The 19,562-nt window shown below is 45.3% G+C and overlaps 1 protein-coding gene across 1 annotated transcript in view; it reads left to right on the top strand.

The window, feature by feature from the left end:
* Window positions 1–19,562, top strand: part of TESMIN (testis expressed metallothionein like protein) — a 38,726-nt gene that overhangs the window by 12,522 nt on the left and 6,642 nt on the right. The window contains exon 7 of the mRNA XM_070230238.1: window positions 18,211–18,313. Within this exon, the coding sequence (XP_070086339.1) occupies window positions 18,211–18,313 (103 nt within the window). The remainder of the gene's footprint in view (window positions 1–18,210; window positions 18,314–19,562) is intronic.

The raw sequence follows: 19,562 nt of genomic DNA, 5'->3' as shown, positions 1-19,562 counted from the left end.
AGACATACATTCGAGCAGCGCTTTCCCCGCCGCGTGGTCCCTGGAGAGGCTGGCCGCTCACGGGATTCGCTGCTTCGGTTTCAGCAGCTGGTCTTCCGGCTGGTTCTAACACTGTGCCACGCCACCTGATGACTCCACACTGATTTCGCGGAGTAAGAGAGCACAGAGCCGTTCTCCATGCTTCACTCTCTTGGCGTGATGGATTGGTAAGGATGCGGTTACTATTATTGTAATCGATCCTATCATTGTGGCCTTTAATGTTTCTGGACAAAACGAAAACGATGTAAGCAGCTTCTAGATTCTGCTGGTAGCATTGCAGCTTCGGGTACACAGTGTGACCTGAGACATTATGATCCTGAAGACACTTACTTTATCTTTCCTGTAACCGGGAAGCATCTGGCCGACAGTGGCGCTCCACCGTGTGCCATAACAGAGCGCTCAAGGGAGGGAGCTTGGTGCTTCTCCTTTGTTTCTAGTGTTTCTTCTCGCAGCTGTGGTGCCATCTGAGGTTTCTCTGTGGTCAGCTGATGTGCGTTTTCACGGAGGAGTGTAGCGAGGGGTTTCATTGCCATCTGTTTCTTCCTTTTCCCTCTTCCTCCCCTCCCCTCCCCAGTCTCTGCTAGGTTTTCTCAAGTGGTCACATATTTCTTTATTTTGAAGTAACCGTGCAGGTCATAAAATATTTTTCTGTTATAAATGATGTGCCAGGAACAACGTGTGCTTTGTGCTTGTATATTTTTGCGGCAAATGATTACTTGATGTGCTGTCATTCCCTTGAGTCAGCCCTGATGGTTGTTGTGGCACCATCCGCAGTACTGAGGTGCGGGCGTCTCCACCAGTCTGTTATTGTGGGAAGGAGTGGCCAGAAAGCTGGTCGCCGGCTGTTTCATTCTGTTTGAGTTCCCAGTCGTGACTAATCTGCTGGATCTCTTCACCTCTCAGACACTTCCTAGCCTCTTTTTGACTTCCACAGTTCACAAGGTCAAGCTAGGTCTGAAGACATCGGAAAGGAAACCGTCAGCACAATAGGGCTCAAACGTTGCTAAGCTAACTCGTAGCTGACACAGAGGTGGGTCAGCTTGGGCCTGATGGCCAGCTGCCCGTGGGGGTGATTTCATCCAGTCATTATTCTTTAGAGTTGAATGAGGGCCTGGCTAACTTATTAACTAGCTTATCATATTAATAAAACCCTTTAATAAAAACTCATGTCCTGTCACTCCGTATAGCGTTAGTAATCTGATTATCAATCAGGTATAAACGTGAATTCTGATACGTTGTTTGTGCTATTGTTTTGGTAACATAATGAACGTTATAACATAGAATATTCAAGAGTCTGCTGCTCTGGAAATTTTTCCTTAAAGCTGAGGTCATATCTCACTGTGGACCAGTTTATCTATAATGCTCTTCTGAGGCAGAGTTGCCCAGCTCTCTTCTCGCCCTCTAATTTTCAGATTGGCTTAGAGGGTGGTTAAATATCATTAGAGCCGTGGACGTTTTTTCCCAGTTTCCATTACAATCAACTTGTCCCCTGCTGTCCCCTCCACACTCTGTGCTCAGCACTAATGTGATATCTTTGCTCATGCTGTCATTTCAACTGACCGAGAATAAAAACCCTCGCCATCTTGAAAGTCAATGTCAAGCTCTACCTCCTTCAAAAGTATTTTGTTTTAACTTCTTCCATCTCTGAATTTGATACCATTTACAGTCAGTATCAAACAGCTTGACAGTTGCTTATATAGCATCTTCTGTTCTCTAACGTTTCAATTGTATGTATCTCATGTCCCAAATTATTTGGTGGATTCCTTCAGCACAGGCACTGTAAATTTAAACAATGTATTTTTTTGGTGTCCCCTGAAGCCCTTATCACAGAGCTGGCCACGTGATGATCCCTTAGTAAATGCCTGTTGGCATCTTCCTGACACCGTAGATACTCATTGAACTATACTCTCTCCTTCCACAATTACGGCAGGTCACCACTGGAATGTCCCCATGTGTCCCCACCCTGTTTTTAAAGGAAAGAGTTTTCATTCCTCTGGACAGGCTGTGCCAGGCCACCCTGGGCCCATTGCAGGGGCAGGACTGAAGTGGCTGAGGCTGGAGCAGTGACGTGGTATCCACACCCCTCCTCTCATAGCCCATGTCTGATCCAGGATGGACAGGCCATGGGCTGGGACAGCCAGAGCTGCCACCTCTGGGCACCCACGGGGACAGAAAGCTGCAACTCCCCTTCTATAAGGGGAAAAGTAAACTCGATGAGTAAGAAATGAATATAGCATTCAGTGGCATAGTGTGGGGACGTGATCTTCAAAATGGGGACATCTCTGGAAGAAGTTACAGTTGGCAGCTTGTCCGTCAGTCAGGTGCTATGCGCTGTTTCAGATGGGGGAGAGGCGTCACTAACCAGAGGCATAGATGGCAAGGATGGCGGTGGAGAACCCTTGGGGTGAGCATGTCAGAGCAGGTGGAGGCCACGCCAGAGCAGAGAGGAGGGCGGGCTGAGCGGGGATTTAGGACTGACTGAGTGGAGTGTGCAGCGTTTGCCCAGCACACGCTCTCCAGGGTATTTGTCTTAGTTAAACCAGAGAGCAAGTGGTGTGGAGTAGCTGCTGTGCTCAGTGGCGACAGGAGACTGTCAGCAAGCGTTAAGTGTGTGCCAAGTACTCTTCGAGTTCCTGCAGGAACCCCAGACCAGGATGTGTCCCTGCCCGGAAGCAGCCAGGGTGGCAGACAGGAAGCCTGCACACTGTCTCAAGGGGTATGTCGCCGAATGAGACGGCCACACACACCCCAGGCAGAGCCCTTAGCACAATCGTGTTTTGACACATGCCCCTCCTCTTAACCAAAATCTGTTAAACTTCTTACATCACTAGTATTCTGAGTTTCTCAGTGAGCAGTATTCCTGAGCAACGCTTGGGAAATTTTCCTGAGTTTTTAACCCACAGTTCCCCGTCATGTTTAACAGCACCCGGGACACTTTTGTCTCTCCTGCTCTGATGCCCTTGAAGATGGATTCTGGGCGAATCCTTAAAGGAACAGTTAGGAGGGAGGTCCCCAATGTCCCATGGTCCACTTGAACACACTTTGATCCTGTTGTTGGTCCTCACAGTGCGGCCAGCTCTGACACTGCTACCACAGTACAAACGATGGTCTGTCTATTGTTCTCTGAGTCCTACTTTCTGTTAGTGTTCAAATTTCGGAAGATACAGAACATAAAAATGAAAAGAGCTATTTGGCGTGGGGGGCCAAGCACAATACAGGTTTAAACAGATCCAGGGAGGGGACTCTGGGAAGGGGCCAGCAAGAGGGTCCTGCTCGGCATCCCGGCTGCATCTCTGGGCACGCAGGCTGGAGCTGAGCAGGTTGGCTCCCTCCCCACGAATGTGCCTGCCGCTCCCGCTTCATGGCCAGGCACCTGTGAATAATGCCTAGGCCTGTCTGGTGGTGAGAGTCTCAGTATGTGTGCGAGAGCACCAGATGCTTAGCTAAGTCTCTTTTTAAGAGTAACAATCTGAATACATTTTCTTTTTTAATCTTTGTAGAGTAACTCTTAGTTCATGGGACACAAAGTCTAAAAAGCCATGTAACTGTACCAAATCCCAGTGTCTGAAATTGTAAGTAATCACAAATCCTTCGTTCTTAAGTAGAAATAAGGTTGTTTAGAAGTCAGTAAGTGGAGCAGCCTCCAGACAAACCTGAATGGCTAGCAGTGCACATGCTACAGCTAAGACTCAACAGCTGCCCGAAGGCTCGTCTGAAGCAGAGCGACGAGCAGCCCCTCTCTCGGCGTAAACCTGCTTCACGTCTGGTATAATCTTGACCAGCTAACTTCGTAAAGGACGCCGCCTGTGCCTCAAGTGGTGTCATTTTCTTGGGTTTCCGTTTACATTCTCTAGCCCCTCAGACAAGTGCTAAACACGGCATCCTTGTTGAGCATTAACTGTAACATTTCCACTTCCTAATCTTTAAAAGTTTGATGAATGGGTTTAATCTATATTGAACTTTCTCAGACAAATTCTCCCCTGGGAGGCTCGGTCAGCGGGGTGGTAGGGCAGACTGTCAAGCAGATTGACAGGCCAGGGTGGACATACGGCTGGAATAGGACGTGGACCTGATGCCATGCCTGACAGCACTGTGAACTTGACCTTCCTCTCCCACCCCACCAAAGGTAGCCTCTCTTATTTGTGTTGTCTGCCCTGCTCTAGGCTCCTGCTACGGGCTGCTCGTTTTCTGCCCCGAGTGCCCACCCAGCTCTAAGTGACATGTTGGAAGGGGAGAACGTGTCCTTGTTTCAGTGGCTAACAACCGTAACCACAGTCTCCACGTGATTTTTCCGTTGCAGAGCTCCTGCTGATGTCACTGAGGGCTCCATTGATGGGACAGTGATGTCGGGGGGCAGAAGCGGGTAAAAATCCGGAAGTCCATGAAACTTGTTCACAGACAAAACTGAAAAGACAAATTGATTTGTTTTAAGTTACAGCTGAAAGCTCGGGTCGACTGTATGTAAATATTTGAGCTGTCATTGGTTTAGTCTGTGCACGCGAGTCATAGACCTCTCTGAACACTGGACACGCCATGAGACAACCGATCAGGAGCTCTGAAAGTGCAGCTCGGGGTGAGGAGGAAGGAGAAGAGAGGGAAAAGCCTGGACCGTGTGACACTGTCGAGCAGAGTGGCCTGCCCAGATGGAAACTTGCGATGCGGTGGAGGACACGGTGGTAGTGTCTAGAGTGGACAGAGCCAGGAGGGGAGTGGGCTCCCATGGACAGGGGCCGCTCACTGCAGTCTGGGCTTGAGGCCTGGGGAGGCCAACTAACCCGGGAAGCCTAGAGCTGGGTATAGACGGTCACTGGGGACAAAGTGGAGTAACGCCTAAGGCCTCGGAAATAAAGTGAGTCTCCAAGACGAGGTTAACTTATTGACTGCTTCACGGTGGAAGGCCGCAGAAGTAACTTCTTGCCTAGGAGCAGGTTTCCAGGTTAGTCAGTGACTGACGCTCTAAAGAAAGAATTTACCGTCACGAGGGGCTTGGTCAGCACTGGAACGAAGGAGAGGAGGTTCAGAGTGTGTCCCGTGCTGTCTGGGGAAGAGGCACAGTCTCCGGGGCATGTGGCACGGCCTCCTCCAGAGCAGCACTGTGTGCAGGAGACTGCCCGCCCGGTGACTGCGCCTCTGACTCCGCGCTCCGCGTGCGCCCACTGCCCGGTGACTCGGCCTCCTCCGTAGCCCCACACTGAGAAGCGAGGCGCTGGATTAGAGGAGAGGAACGTTATGGCCACTGCAAGGGAGGTTATTTCCACTAGAAGTTAACACGTGGTATTCTGACCCGGAACTTGTGCTGGTGGCAATACCACCCTGTCTCTGCGTGTGTGCCACAGGCACTTGGGTTGGAAACCTTTGGCACGGGAGCAAGTGTAAGGAGTGGGTGCACTACTGCTTGCCTCGCTAGTGAGTGTGGCATACTCACCAGTAATAGTTTTTGTTTTCTTTACCTTTTTACTCCCCACAACTATGTTGTGTTCTCAAGGCAATGGAATTTAATTTTTTTAGGGTTCATTTGTCCTACTTTATTGGGAGTTGCTACTGGATAAAGGTAAAGAGGGATTACTACTAATTGGCCACTAATAAAGAGAAAAACACATTATTGTATTTTTTAAAAATCAAAGTGATACATACACAGGTAAAAACGATGACTAGAGCTAGGTTGTGATGGAAAGTCAGAGTACCCTGCCCCACCTGTCCCCCTTCTCTGGGCTCCTCCCTAGAAGCTACTGTCCTCCCAGCGTCTGTTTTCAGGCTCTCCGGGCTGACTCCCCGTCTGTAAAGACTGTGCACTGCCTCCTTGCTGTGGTAGACGGGTTCCAGGGTTGGCGCTCATCCCTGCACCTTCCTCCTCGGCGTAGAGCCAGAGCCGTCCTTTTCGGCTCCTCTCCTGGTTACCCTGGAAACTTTGAGTAATATGCTTCAAGCTTTTGTCATTGTTCCATTAGCCACAAAAAGTTAGGAATTAATTTTAAATGATAGTTAATCTGTATAATTAAAATGATGTTGATTGAAACTTAATAAAAAGGTAGAGAAATGTTTTGTGATTATTTTATTGAAAAATTTGTTGATTGTTAAAAAATGGTTTTAAGATTTTTAAAGTAGTTCGTCTGCCTTTCCATATTAACAAAGGCATATGCCTTTCTTAATCATTTTTCTACCCTTTAAACGTGGATTTGCCTCACAATTGGTTTATTAAAGCATTGACTGTGAAACTCACTTTTATAACAGATCTTGTGATATAGGCGGCAGCAGAAGTGTTAGATTCTGGACATTTGGCCGGTAATCACCTAGAGCGAGAAGGAGCCCTCCGCAGCGAGGCGGAGACGTCTCTGCCTCGTCAGGAGCACGTGGAGAGGAGGAATTGGTTTTATATTATGAGTATAGTTCTTTTCAGAACAGTTTTAATTAGCCCTTTCACATATTACTTTAAACAAATTCAAACTCAGTTTTTTAAACATCCTCCATTCCAATTCAATTTATGCTGAGCTATTGGGTGGAATTTGTTGGGAGCAGTTATGTTGTTCACCTTTTTTTACCCTTATCAAATCTGAATCAAATTTTAATCATAGATTGAGCAGTCTTCAATACTGGTTTTCCAGTGGCCTTTTGTCTCTGATTAACCAGTTTAATTGATTATAATTAAGCAAAATTCTGTGGACTAGCAGGTCAAGTCTGGATGGTCATATTTTGTAGTCTCTTGTTCCTCACTCATACTTTTGATTCCTTCTTTTATATTTTAAAATATTAAGTACTTAATTTACGTTCTACAGCTTATAATCGTGATAGTTAACGTCTTTCCTGTCTGGTTCTGGTGTTGGCTTCTTCTCTTGCTTTTCTCTCATTATGGCTTGTTACTTCCTGTGTTCTGTGTGGTTTCTTTATTGTGAATTAGAATCACTGGAACCTCATAAGTGGGAATGCCTTGAGGGTCCATTCCTTCAGAGAAAGTTTGTGTTTGAGTCTACTTGGGGCTTCGTGGCATTTCCAATCTGGACAACTTAAAATTTTTGTTTTAGGCCACACGATCAGTATGGATTCAGGTCTCAAACCCAAGTGAGGCCCATCCTCCCAAGCCAACGCCCAGATGGACGCGTGTTCTAGCCCTTTCTTTTGCAGGGCACTTTGTCCTAGTGCACTCTTTCATTGGGTGTTGACCCCCCACTGTTCTGGCTTTGTGTGTAGACCTGGAGCTGCCCCCCTGCCTTGAGCGCACCCTGGGATTCGGGTTAATTTATGGAAAGCACTAGAGCAACGACTGGCGTATGACAAATGTTCTTGCAGGCATTTGCCGATACTATTCTAATTGTCGTTGTCCCCCCTTCTTCCTCTGCATAGCAGTTCAAACCAAAGCCTTTCGTTCTTGGGATCAGCAGAGGCCTTAGGGCAGTGGCAGCCTTCGCCTTTAGCTTGCCCTCTGAATTTTTGCTTGCCTTTTATTTTTTGGCCTCTGCAGTGTTTCCTTAATTTTTTACCAGCTCAAATATGCATCTAAAAAGGTTTTAAATATTTAATTCAACTTTTTTTTTATTGAGTTAATGATAGGTTACAATCTTGTGAAATTTCAGTTGTGCATTAATGTTTGTCAGTCTTGTTGTAGGTGCACCACTTCACCCTTTGTGCCCACCCCCCACCCCACCTTTCCCCTGGTATCCACTAAACTGTTCTTAGTCCATAATTTCAAATTGCTCATATGAGTGGAGTCATACACAGATTATCCTTCTCTAGCTGGCTTATTTCACTTAACATAATTCCCTCAAGGTCCATCCATGTTATTGCAAATGGAATGATTTTGTTCTGTTTTGCAGCTGAGTAGTATTGCATTGTATATATGTACCACATCTTCTTTATCCATTCGTCTGTTGATGTATTTAATTCAACTTTTAAAGTGTTTTATAGCAGGGGATTTTTCAGGATCGCCAATGAATTAAGAATGAGTTTAGAATAGATGTCATCTTAGGTCTTTTCAAACACTAAGACTCTAAAATTTGAGGAGACAGTGTGCCTGTGGGAAGTGAGCATACCACAGGGCATCGCAGGTATTTTCTTGGGCAATATTCTCACCTTCTCGTTAAGTGGCAGCGTAGGATTACCCAAAATGTGTTGGAATGTCGCCAGCCTGCCAGCACCAAAATAACCTATACCTTGAGAACAACATCTTTAATAGAGTGATGCTCCTTTGGTGTTTCACAGACAAAAGAGGGGCTGCCAAACCTCAAGTGATGCCTGCGGATGTGGTGTCCTGGGCAATCACAGGACAGTAGACTGAAGAGTAGACTGAAGAAGGGGCACAATGCAAATACCTTGTGCAAGAATACATAGACTGCGTGTGGCGGTGATAACAAAGCATGAACTCACAGGAATCAGGCATTCTCTGAACGACCACCATCGACATTCATTCATCAACCTGGAGGCAGTCCAATTTTCTGCCGTTGAGGACTTGGAACCTTAAGTCTCTCTTGACCAAGCCCGCCAAGTGGGGGAGCCTGAGACCAGCGAGGACTGTGCTTCTCCAGCTCTCTTCTTGCTGCTACCTCTGATGCTGTGACCAACCTGGCCTCTTAGGAGGGGAAAGCAATTTTGCATAGAAGGGAATGTCCACGTAAGTGGGAAGAAGGGAGTGGGAGTTTGCTGAGGGGCCAAGGTGTATATCCTGACCCAAGACATGGGTTTTCAACCCAGTGGACACTCAATCCTGAGAAAAAGGGCACGTTTGCACGACGGTAAGTCTCATAAGATGAGGACATGAGGACTACGTCTTATTTATGGCTGTATCTCTAGAGCCCAATGAGGTCCAGTGTGACACGGCTCAAAGTGAGCGGTGACTCTTGAACGGAGGCTTTAATTTAATGCAGTCAAAATTATCACTTGTCTTTATTATTAGTGCCTTTTCTTTTCAAGAAATCCGCTCATATCCCAAGGTTGAATAGTTGTGCTGTTAGAGTTTCTTCTAAAAGTTTTAAAGGTTTGCTTTTCCCCCTTGATGACTTCATGCACCTGGAATTGATTTTGGTGAATGGCATTAGGCAGCGATCTCATTTCATTTTTTTCCATATGTGCAACTAATTGTCCAGCACCATGTATTGCAAACCACTAATATAGTCCCCAGTAATCTGCAGTGCATCTCCTGTCAGCTGTCAAGCCTGGGTGTGCACGCAAGGTTGGGTTCTGGATTCTCGATCCTGCTCCATGCATGGATCCCACCTCTTAGTTGTAATGATTTGTCTGTGGATTTCCTTCACTTTCGTATTTAAATAATCGTCTTGTCTGCAAATAAGGACCGTGATAGCTTTCCCATCTTTATAGTCTTTTCCTTTCCTTGCCTTACTGTCTTAGCTAGGACCTCTACTGTGGAGTGAGTGGAAGTGCTAGTACTGGGTGTTGTTGGCTTGCTGCTGATTTTAATAGAAATGCTTCTAAAATTCCCTTGCTTTGCCCTAAATAAGCTATTTGCTGTAGGTTTTGATAGATACTCTGTACTAGGTAGACAGTGTACTTAGATACCATAACAAAGACTCTAAACTACAGCCATTTCAGGGCTCACATGGCAGCTTGTCAGAATGAGTGTCTCAGCCCCCTTTTTCAGTTGCTCTGCCATCCTCAGTGGAGTGCTTCCATTCTGTGGGCTAAGAAGGCTGCTCTGGCTCCTACCCTCACACTCATTCCAGCCACTGAGGAGGAGAAAAGGGCCGGGTGGAGGCACTCTCCTTACCTGTCAAGGCATAACCAGCAATTGCCATTATCACTTCCACTCACGCTCCATTGGGCAGACCTAGTCACGTGGTCAGACTGCGCCAGGTAGGAAGCTGGGAAACGTCTTGAGTGCAGTCAAGCATAGGCTCACCTAAAATTGCTGACACTGTAGAGTGACGGGAGAGTGGAGGCTGCTGACAGCCTGCATCTCTGCTGCATGCCCACGTCAGGTTAAGGGGGTTTCCTTCTGTTCCTTGTTTCCTAAGAGCTTTTCTTTTTTGGTGCTTATTATAAATGAGTGGTGAATTTTATCAAAGGCTTTCTTCTGCATTTATTGAAATGGTCAGATTGCTTTGCTCTTTTAATCTTACAGTGTGATCCCTTAGAACAAAATTTCTAATGTTAATCCGCTCTTGTCGGCCAGGGATTGAACCCAATGTGGTTATGATATGCTGATTTTATCTTCTGTGTACACTGCAGGACTTAGTTTCCGACTGTTTTGCTGAGGATTTTTGCATCTTTTTCATGAATGAGATAGATCTGTAATTTTCCTTTATCATATTTTCTTTATTTGGTTTTGGTATAAAAATCAGTGTTTGGTATTGCCTAATAAAATGCATTGTCAGGCTTCCTCACCCTCACCCCACCCTCTTCTCTTTTTCTCTAGCCTCTGAAATGTCTGAGTGAGGTAGGATTTATTTGTTCTTTGAAGTTTGATTAAACTTTGCCTGTAAAACCTTCTGGGCCTGGTGCCTTTGGGGGTTAGAGTGGGGAAAGGGAATGGGGTACTCACTCACTTTCTCTAGTAGTTATTGCTTTCTCTAAGTTTGTATTTCTTCTTGAGTCTGTTTTGATACTTTATATTTTTCTGGAAAATTGTTGATTTCTCTAAATTTTCAGATTTATACATCTATTCATGTATTCATGTACTATTTAACTGTTATCTCTGTATCTGTAGTTATAGCCTTTTAAATTTTCTAATTTCCTGATTTTAATTTCTACTATTGTTTATTTGTACCTTTTCTCTTTCTCAATCAGTCTCATAAGAGGTTTGTCTATTTTGTCCATATTTTTAGGGCACCAGCTTTTGGTTTTATTGATTTTCTTGCTTGTATTTCTAGTTCCTATTTCAGAAGTACATTAATTTTTCTCTTTACTATTTTCTCCCTCATCCTTTTATTCTTTTACTCTCTTGTTTTGCTAGCTTTTTGTGTTAAATGCTTATTTATTTTCAGTCTTTTTTTATTTTTTAGGAAATGCACTTAAAGCTGTCAATTACCCCATGTACTGCTTTACACATCCTACAAGTTAATCTGAGGTACTTTCATTGTCCCTCACTCGAAATATTTTCTAATTTTCATTGTAATGTTCTCTTCACCTCGTGAATTATTTAGATGTACATTTTGGAGTATCCAGATATGTATGTATGTATGCATATATGTGTATGTATGTATATATTCATCTTTTAAACTACATTTTTGTTGTTAATTGTTAATTACACTGTGATCAGATAATGTGGTCTATATATCAATGCTTTGAAATTAATGAAGATTTCCTTTATGATTTAATGTTTGATCAATCTTTAATATATTCTATATTAACTTTAAAAATGTATATTCTTTGTTGGATGCATTTACTTTGCATTAGCTCAAATTTGTTAATTTTTTGGTTTAAATCTGCTAAATGCTTATTAAATTTTATTGATTTATCAGTTTTTGATAAAAATGTGTTAAGACCTCTCACTCTAATTGTGACTTTGTCTATTTTTTCCTTATAATTCCATTTTGGGTTATATATTTTGAGTCTATAGTGAAGGGCATACAAATTCATGATTGTTATATCTTTTTGGTCAGTTTTTCCATCAACTGTTAAATATACCTGTGTATCCTGTTGCTTTTTGCCTTAAATCCTTTTGTATCTGATACTGATATTGCTACACCGTGTTTTCTTTGGTTAGTATTAGCAAGTTAAGCTTCATAACATCCCTTTATTTTCACACTTTCTGTGGTGTAATTTTGTAATTTTGTCTGGGTGGCTCCTGTAATCTAAATAGAGCTGAATTTTGGAAAAGCAAGTCTAATAATCCACAGCTTTTAATAGGCTTCTTTAGTCCATTTACATTCTTTATCTCATTATTGACATATGTGGACTTATTTGTAACCTTATTTTCTTTTGAAGTTTTAAAATTTAAGTTTTTTTTTTTCAGTCAGATGGCAGCATTTCATACATACTGCTCTGCATCTTGCTTTTTTTTTTATTGTGGTAAAACATGCATAACATAAAATTTCCCAATTCAACCATTTTTAGCAGCATTAATTGCATTCACAGTGTTGTGTAACCATCACCATTATCCATTTCCAGAACTTTTTCATCATCCCAAATAGAAACTCTGTACCCATTAAGTAAACTCCCCATTGCTCCCTCTCCCGGACCCCTGGTAACCTCTATTCTACTTTTTGCCTCTGAAGTTGCCTATTCTAGGCACCTCATACACGTGGCATCATAGAATATTTTCCCTTTTGTGTCTGGCGTCTTTCACTCAGTGTAATGTTTTCAAGGTTCATCCAGGCCACAGCGTGTGTCAGTGCTTCACTCGCTTTTCAGGCTGAATGAGAGTCCAATGGTGTACAGGCGTCTATTTGCGTCCCTGCGTTCAGTTCTTCTGGGTATATGTCTAGATGTGGAACTGCTGGATTACCTGGTAATTCTAGGCTCAGCTTTGTCAGGAGACGCCATACTGTTTTCCACAGTGGCTGCACCATTTATATTCCCACCGGGAATGCACGATACCACTTGATTTCATATTTTCGGATTACTGCTCTTTCTTTGCTTCTTTTTGCCTGATACGTGTTTTAGGAAATTAGCACTGATGGCAAAGTGGAGGAAGTTGAAAGTGAGATTGGTTAGGAGGCCATCACAGCAGTGTAGACAAGAGATGAGGACGCCCTGAGCTAAGGCAGGGTGGTAGCAAGGAAAAAAACACAGATCTAAGAGAGATTTCAAACATAGGCATTGGAACATTTTTTCGCTTATTTATTCTTTCATTCCAGAAGTATTTTGAATGCCTGTGATTTCAGGAATGGGGAAGACAGAGATGAACAAGATAGTTATGGTCCCTGCCCTCTTGGTACTCACAGTGTAATGGAGGGGATGGATATTAATAAAATAGCCACGTACATAAAGGTCAGAGTGGAAATGTGGAAAATGTGGCAAAAGAGCAGTAAGAAGCGGGAAGAGTTTTGACCAAGTGTGACAGCCAGGGAAGGCTTCCCTGAGGAGGGCATTTGGATGAGGAGGAGTTAATTGGGGGGGATGGATTGAAAGTGGGTGGCTAATAGTGTTATAGGCAGAGGAAACAGCAGATGCAAAGGCCCTGTGGCAAGAGGGGGAGGGTACAGGATTCTAAGAACAGAACGGAGGTCAGTAACAATACTGGTGCAGTATTGTTTCCAATTCCAAAATGTACAAAGCAATCCAAGTGTTCATATAAGAGGAATTCTTAAATTATGATTCTGCTATAGAATGGGCTACTATGCAGTCGTTAAAATGGTGTATAAATCTGTTTACATGATATTGATAAATAATAAAAGCACGCTGGAACAGTGTATAGAATATGATCTTGTTTTTGTTTGTATATAAATGTAGTCAAACAACGTGTATTTATTTCAATATGTATGGTTTTACAGAAAAAGTCTGAAATATATTCATCAAATGATCCTCTCTAGGGAGTGGGATTCTGCGTGATTGTAATTTTTTTCTTTTTGCTTATTTATATCTAAAAAATTTCTACAACAAATGTGACTTACTTGTATCAAAAATAAATTAAAGTAAGACAGTTCTGTGCCAGAATCAGTAGACTTGGTACCCTTGGATGTGGGGAATGAGAGCAAGGTGACTGTCAGCAGTGACTCGGGTCGTGTTGTGGGTGGACGATGCCTCCGCTAGTGCGGGGAGGGGACACAGCTTGAGCAGAGTGAGACGAAGGAGAAGATCGCCAGTTAAGGCTCGGACATTCTGAGCTGGAGATAGAAATGTCTGATAGGACGTTGGGAATGTGGTTCTGGAGCGTAACGGTGTCACAAGCGGCCGAGAGCTAAAGCACAGTGAAGGGGCCCTTATGTTTTCTGAGCAGGAGGTTGTTGATTGCCCTCGAGAGCCAGTAGGGTGGAGAAGAAGATCCGAATGCAGTAGGCTAACGAAGGAGTGGGAGATGAGGAAGGAGAGGAAGGACTAGCAGCAGACAGGGGTGCCCTTTCCTGATGTTCGGGCGAGAAGAAAATCAGGATTTTAGGACAGGACACAGAGCAGGTTTGGTGAGACAGATTTAAAGATCTTCAACAGAAAGTTTAAAAAAGCAGAGGGGCAAGAGTTAATAAGTAAAACCACCCAGCAAAGTGTGTATAGCAAGAAAAGAAACATCCCTAGCCTGGACCTTGGTGAGTAAACGTAGTTGGACCAGGTGTAAAATCCTGGATTGCCAGTTTTTCTCTCAGTGCTTTGAAGATGTTATTCTGCTCTTTTCCATTGTTTCTGACAAGATGTCAGCTGTCAGTCTAGGTAATCTGTCTTTTCTCTCTGGTGCTTTTAAGAATTTCTTTTTGTCTTTGGTTTTTCTTATTTATCTTTCTTGGGGTTCATTAGGTTTCTGAAATCAGGGGACCCACAACCTTCCTCAGTTCCGGAAAATGCACAGACAGCCTCCTCCGTGCATGCCTCTGCCATGTTCTCTCTGTGCTGCTGTGCTGCTAATCAGACGCGTGAACCCCTCTAGCCGGCCGCCATTCCTCTTAACCCCTCTTCTCCATTTTTAATCTCTTTGTCTCTTTATGCTGCACCTGAATCTAATTTCTTTATATTTCAGTTTATCCTTTCTCACTTTTAATTGATTATTTTTATCCAAATTACACAAACGTATGGTTTAAAGAGCCAAATAATTATACAAGGCTTGTGACAAAAATGTGGTGGTTCCCTGATCATTCTTCCTTATTTTTGATCTCTAGGAACTTTCAACTGAATCTTTTAATATTTGCCTCAGTAAATCTAAATAACAGGGCTGTGTTGCTGCTTCTCGGCTTTTCCGTTTGGGCGCGGTCTCTTGTTCTGTACCGTGGGAGATGCGGGTGTAGCTGTGGTTCCTCTCCCCACTCACGCAGAAGCCCCTCCCAACGCACGCGCTCCCATCCCCAGACGTCAGAGATGCTTCGTATTGTTCGTATCTTATGACTGAAAACTCTGCTCGCTGCTGAGCCTTCATCCATCGTCCTTTCCTGCAGTGCTTTATTTTTTCCCTTGGATTAATGCTTAGCACTTAGTTTTCCATGCACATACGCTAACTGGAGCCTAAACTCTCCTCTGGTGGTGTAACTGTCTTTTCAACGTGCTCAAACACGTAGGCGTTCAGTCAGTTTCGTCTTGAAGAAGGCTTTCCCAGAGCCGTCCGCCCGACCCCTCTGGAGGGCTGGTTTCCAGGTCTGCGCCCGCCTCTTACCCTGCACTCTCGCTCTGCCATCAGGCCAAGGCTTTCCTTTGCTTCTTTCTCCCGTTTGTCCCCTGGCTCCTGTCATCTTCCTCACCGGTTTACTGCATCTCTTTGGTGCAGCACGTCCTCCAGTGGCTTCCTGAGAAACGGTGCTCGGAAGATCATTTTTTGCAGAACTTACGTGTCTAAAAGTGTCTTGGGCTGTCCTCACACTTAGATAACCCCTTCGGATTGCACAGTTGGATTTCCAACTTCAAGTTCCAGTAGTTGAATTTTCCTTCAGAATTTTGAAAGTTTTCCTGCATTTTCTTCTAGTTTCTGATGTTGCTATTGAAATTTTGACACTTTTCTTTTTCTCGATCCTTTGTATGAAAGCTGTTATTCTTTCTGGAACCTTAGAGAATCTTCTCTTTGTTCCGAGTGCTCTGAAACTTGACAGTGAGATGTCTTGGTTTGGGTCTCCTCATCTACCCTGCTGGGCACCTGGCAGGGAAACGTTCTTGAATTATTTTCTATCCTTCGTTCCTAAAATTCTATCCTTCTGGAACTTCTATCACAGAAATGTTGGACCTTCTACTCTGGTCCTCTACGTTTTTCTTTCTCCTGTTGTTTTTACTTTTATTGTTTTGTTCTAGTTTTCATTCCTTCTGTTAAATCTTTCGTCTCTGTGATTACTTTTATATTTTCCAGAGCATCTTTTTTATACTCTGAGTGTTTTTTAAACATCATTTCTTTTTTTTTTTTAAACCTCAACAAAATTTTTACTTGATGAGATAAGTCTAAAGTTCAGTCTTTCACAAGGAGTTGAGCATAGTCCACTCTTCTAGAGAAGTAGGGGGAAATTACCTATCAGAATTCAAGGCTTACAAAGTTACAGTAACAGTGAACATCATTTTCCTGTTTCATGGATGCAATAACTTTTCTTAATCTATCTGAGGCTGTGGACACCCTTCTCTGCCCAATTTTCTTTTCCCTGCGTAGTCTGTTCTTTAGGCCTCTGTCTTTCATATCGGAAGATTTCCTGAAGTGTCTGCTGATCTTTGGCTGTCCCTCTGCTCACATTGAAGAATGGGCATGAGCTGTCTGGGGACTCGGGGTGCAGCGGTTGGGGCTGGCCCGCGGTGGCTTCACTGCAGGCGACGTGACTGAGCTGTTTATTGGGAAGGCTCGATGTCGGACTCTTTCTCTCTCTCCCCTTGGGCTGGTCAGCTCCTCCGAGAAGGCTTTTCCAGCCTCCTGCTAGGATTCTGGGAGCCGAGCAGAAGAAGCCGGGGGCTCTCAACACCACCTCCCCTCCTTTTGTTCGTTAGATACCCCAGTCCTCAACTGTTTTACCCCCGGAGCAGCTTCAGTCTCTTGCTGCGGTGGCAGAGAGGCAGTCAACAGCTGCTGGCACGGGGGCTCACTACCTTCTAAGTGGGATTTCATGCAGTGCTGTTCTTGTCTCATCCCCCTCCCTCCACTTCAGAGCAGCCTGAGTCTTCAGAGCCCTCTCCTGCTGACTCGGGGTTCAGTGCTCTCGAGGCTGCTGTCAATTAACTCTCTCCCCTGTTTACCAGCCCCGCACCTTCTCTCGCTGTCTCCTTTCCCTGCTCTCCATCCTCGTGGTTAGGAAGGCATAGGAGGGTCTCTCACATTTTCCCCTTGCTCTCCAGCCAGGGCGCAGAGAGGGCTGTATCTCTGCTCGTTCCTTCTGTAGAGTGGATGGAGGGGAGGTGGCCTGTCACGGAGCCACGCTTGGGGAGCCACGCTTGGGGCGGGGGGAGAGTCTCTGATGCAACTTCCACCTTTGGTAGCCCAGACGCTGTCTTGTCTCCTGACTGAGCAGCCTGTTGGGACCCAAGCCCTAGGTCACTAGGCACCAGCAGACGCCCCAGGACAGTACTGGGCAGCTACAGAACCCATCCCCTCGGCTTCACAATGGCTTGTTCTTTCCACCTCTGATGATCTCCTTTATTTTCCTCTTGACGTGGACCTAAAAATATTATTTAAAAAAATTAGAACAGTAGATATTAAAGAATCATGTTTAGGACTTCTGCAACAGGAAGGTTTCCACAGACACCTAGTCTGCCAGCTTGCCAGACACGGAGGCCCTGCCTTTGTTCGTGCGGCACTATAGGCAGCTCGCCAGCTCCGCGGCAGGCACAGCCACGTGGGCCTCAGGCCTCCCTGGCAGCGCGTGAGACTGGTGGTTGGTGCCATGACTTCCATTGGACAGCTCGAGACGCCGGATGATAAATACACGGGGAGCTGGTGGCAGAGCTGATGGTAAAAACCTGGGTTTGAAGCTCTTTTTCATGATCTTCGTCTCAGACATGGGTCTTCTCTAGTCCCAATGGAAGCCGTGGAGTGGCTTCTCCACTCGAGGGGATTCTACTAACAAAACTGTTCCGTAGAACCCAGGTTCACGAACAACCCTGGCGTTGTGACCGAGCATGATAGCAGTCCTGTCATACATGTGTTTCTCCCATCCCTCATTTCTCTGTCCTCCACACAGTGACACAGGATGAAATAAGGTAAAGCCTAGGCCAGGCTCGACCTCCAGGTTGCACAGTTTCCACTCATAGTCAGGTCTGGCCAAGAGGAGAACTCACCCGCAGTCGTGCTGGGTGGATTGGGAGAGTGGTGAGCTGAGAGCTGGAAAATGGCTCTTTATTACTGGAATGTTCCCACCCACCATGTCATGGTTCTCCTGGGAGAGCGGCCGTGGGCGTTTGGGGGCCGGGGACAATTGACATCAGCGGGCATTTTCCAGGAAACTATTTTACTTTGCAAACTCCTATTTTCTGAAACTGGTGGTTTTAACTAGTTTCTCTTTCTTCTGCGTTAGTTGCTGGAGGACATCCTCCCAGGTGATCTTGTTTTTATTAAAAAAAGGAGTCAGTCGTCGACATAAAAGTTAATGGCCACAGCGTGCGGCCAGCTCTTTTCGTGCTTTGGTTTGTTTTCCTTTATGTGCCCCGCGCCTGTGCCCTGACGCGCTCTCCTTGTCCCCACAGGTACTGTGACTGCTTTGCCAGCGGGGACTTTTGCAACAACTGCAACTGTAATAATTGTTGCAACAATTTACGTCATGAAATTGAGCGGTTTAAGGCCATTAAGGTAACAAATTTCCCTTAAATATATGCATTTTAAAAGTGCTTACGAGGTGCATAAGACTGTCTCCAGAGGTTCCTACTTTCGATATTGGGAAGACCCAGGGTGCTGGAGGACGCACAGTGACTGGGACTCCATCCTGGAGGCGCGGGCGCTGGCCGCGGTGAGGGCTTTCTCCTCCATGCGCAGGGGACGGCTTCTGAGGGGCAGCAGAGCCTCGGGAGGTGAGAACATGCAGATGTCCACTCTGCCTTGATCTGCGGACTAGAAACTTGGGTTGTATTACGTAGCAGGTAAGCCTGAGCTGTTAGAGTGTCGTGTGAAAGGCGAGGCTAGCCCGCTGTACAAAATACGGGCGAAAGCTCTCCGTCCTACGCTGGCTTTCCTGAGGGGCAAACAGCACCTCGCGTGGCCCCGCAGGCCGCAGGCTCGAGGCTGAATGCAGGAGCCCACAGTCTCCATCCCTTTCTGCAGGCACAAGAGATCATGAGAGGAGGCAGGACAGCTGGGTTTGGGGCCTGCAGCCTGCTCGGGGCTGGCTTGGGGCCGCTGGTTTACAAAGGGGGCTTGAAGGCCATCACCTGTAGGCTGGAGATGGTCACACTGAGCCATGGCTGCTCTGATTTCTTCCTAAAGTCATTTAATTCCCCTCTTGAATTAGAGATAAATCAGTGGAAAGTACCTTATCAATTTTGACGTTGCCAGACCCATAGGACAGAAGAAAATTATGATGCACTAAAGATCAGTAGTATAGTAGCATTTTCCTTAGGGGAAGGGGCACCATCTGCAATTAAAAGTGTAAAGAGTTTTGGAGGCCAGCCCTGTGGCCAAGTGGTGAAAGCTCCGTGCGCTCCGCTTCATGGGCCCGGGGTTTGTGGGTTTGGATCCCGATACGGACCTACTCCATTGATCAGCCGTGCCGTGGAGGCATCCCACACACAAAGTGGAGGAAGCTTGGCACAGATGTCACCTCAGGGCGAATCTTCCTCACACACACACACACAAAAGTAAAAAGTTTTATTTAAGAAGTGTTGGAATTCTCATGCAGTGTTGGTAGGAATAGAAATTGGTGCCACCACTTTGGGAAGTTGTTGGGCAGTAGTTACTAAGGCTGATCCTTTGTATGAGCAGTGATGCCGCAGTTTCATCCCTAAAAATGTAGCCAGGAGAAATGAGTGCGCATGTCTACCAGGCTCGTGCAAGAATGCCCACGGCAGCTGTGTTCACAACAGCCCCAAACTGGAAACACCCCAAC

This window comes from Equus caballus, chromosome 12 (genome assembly GCF_041296265.1).
Source record: "Equus caballus isolate H_3958 breed thoroughbred chromosome 12, TB-T2T, whole genome shotgun sequence".
NCBI lineage: Eukaryota > Metazoa > Chordata > Mammalia > Perissodactyla > Equidae > Equus > Equus caballus.
This window is presented reverse-complemented; position numbering and strand designations above follow the sequence as displayed.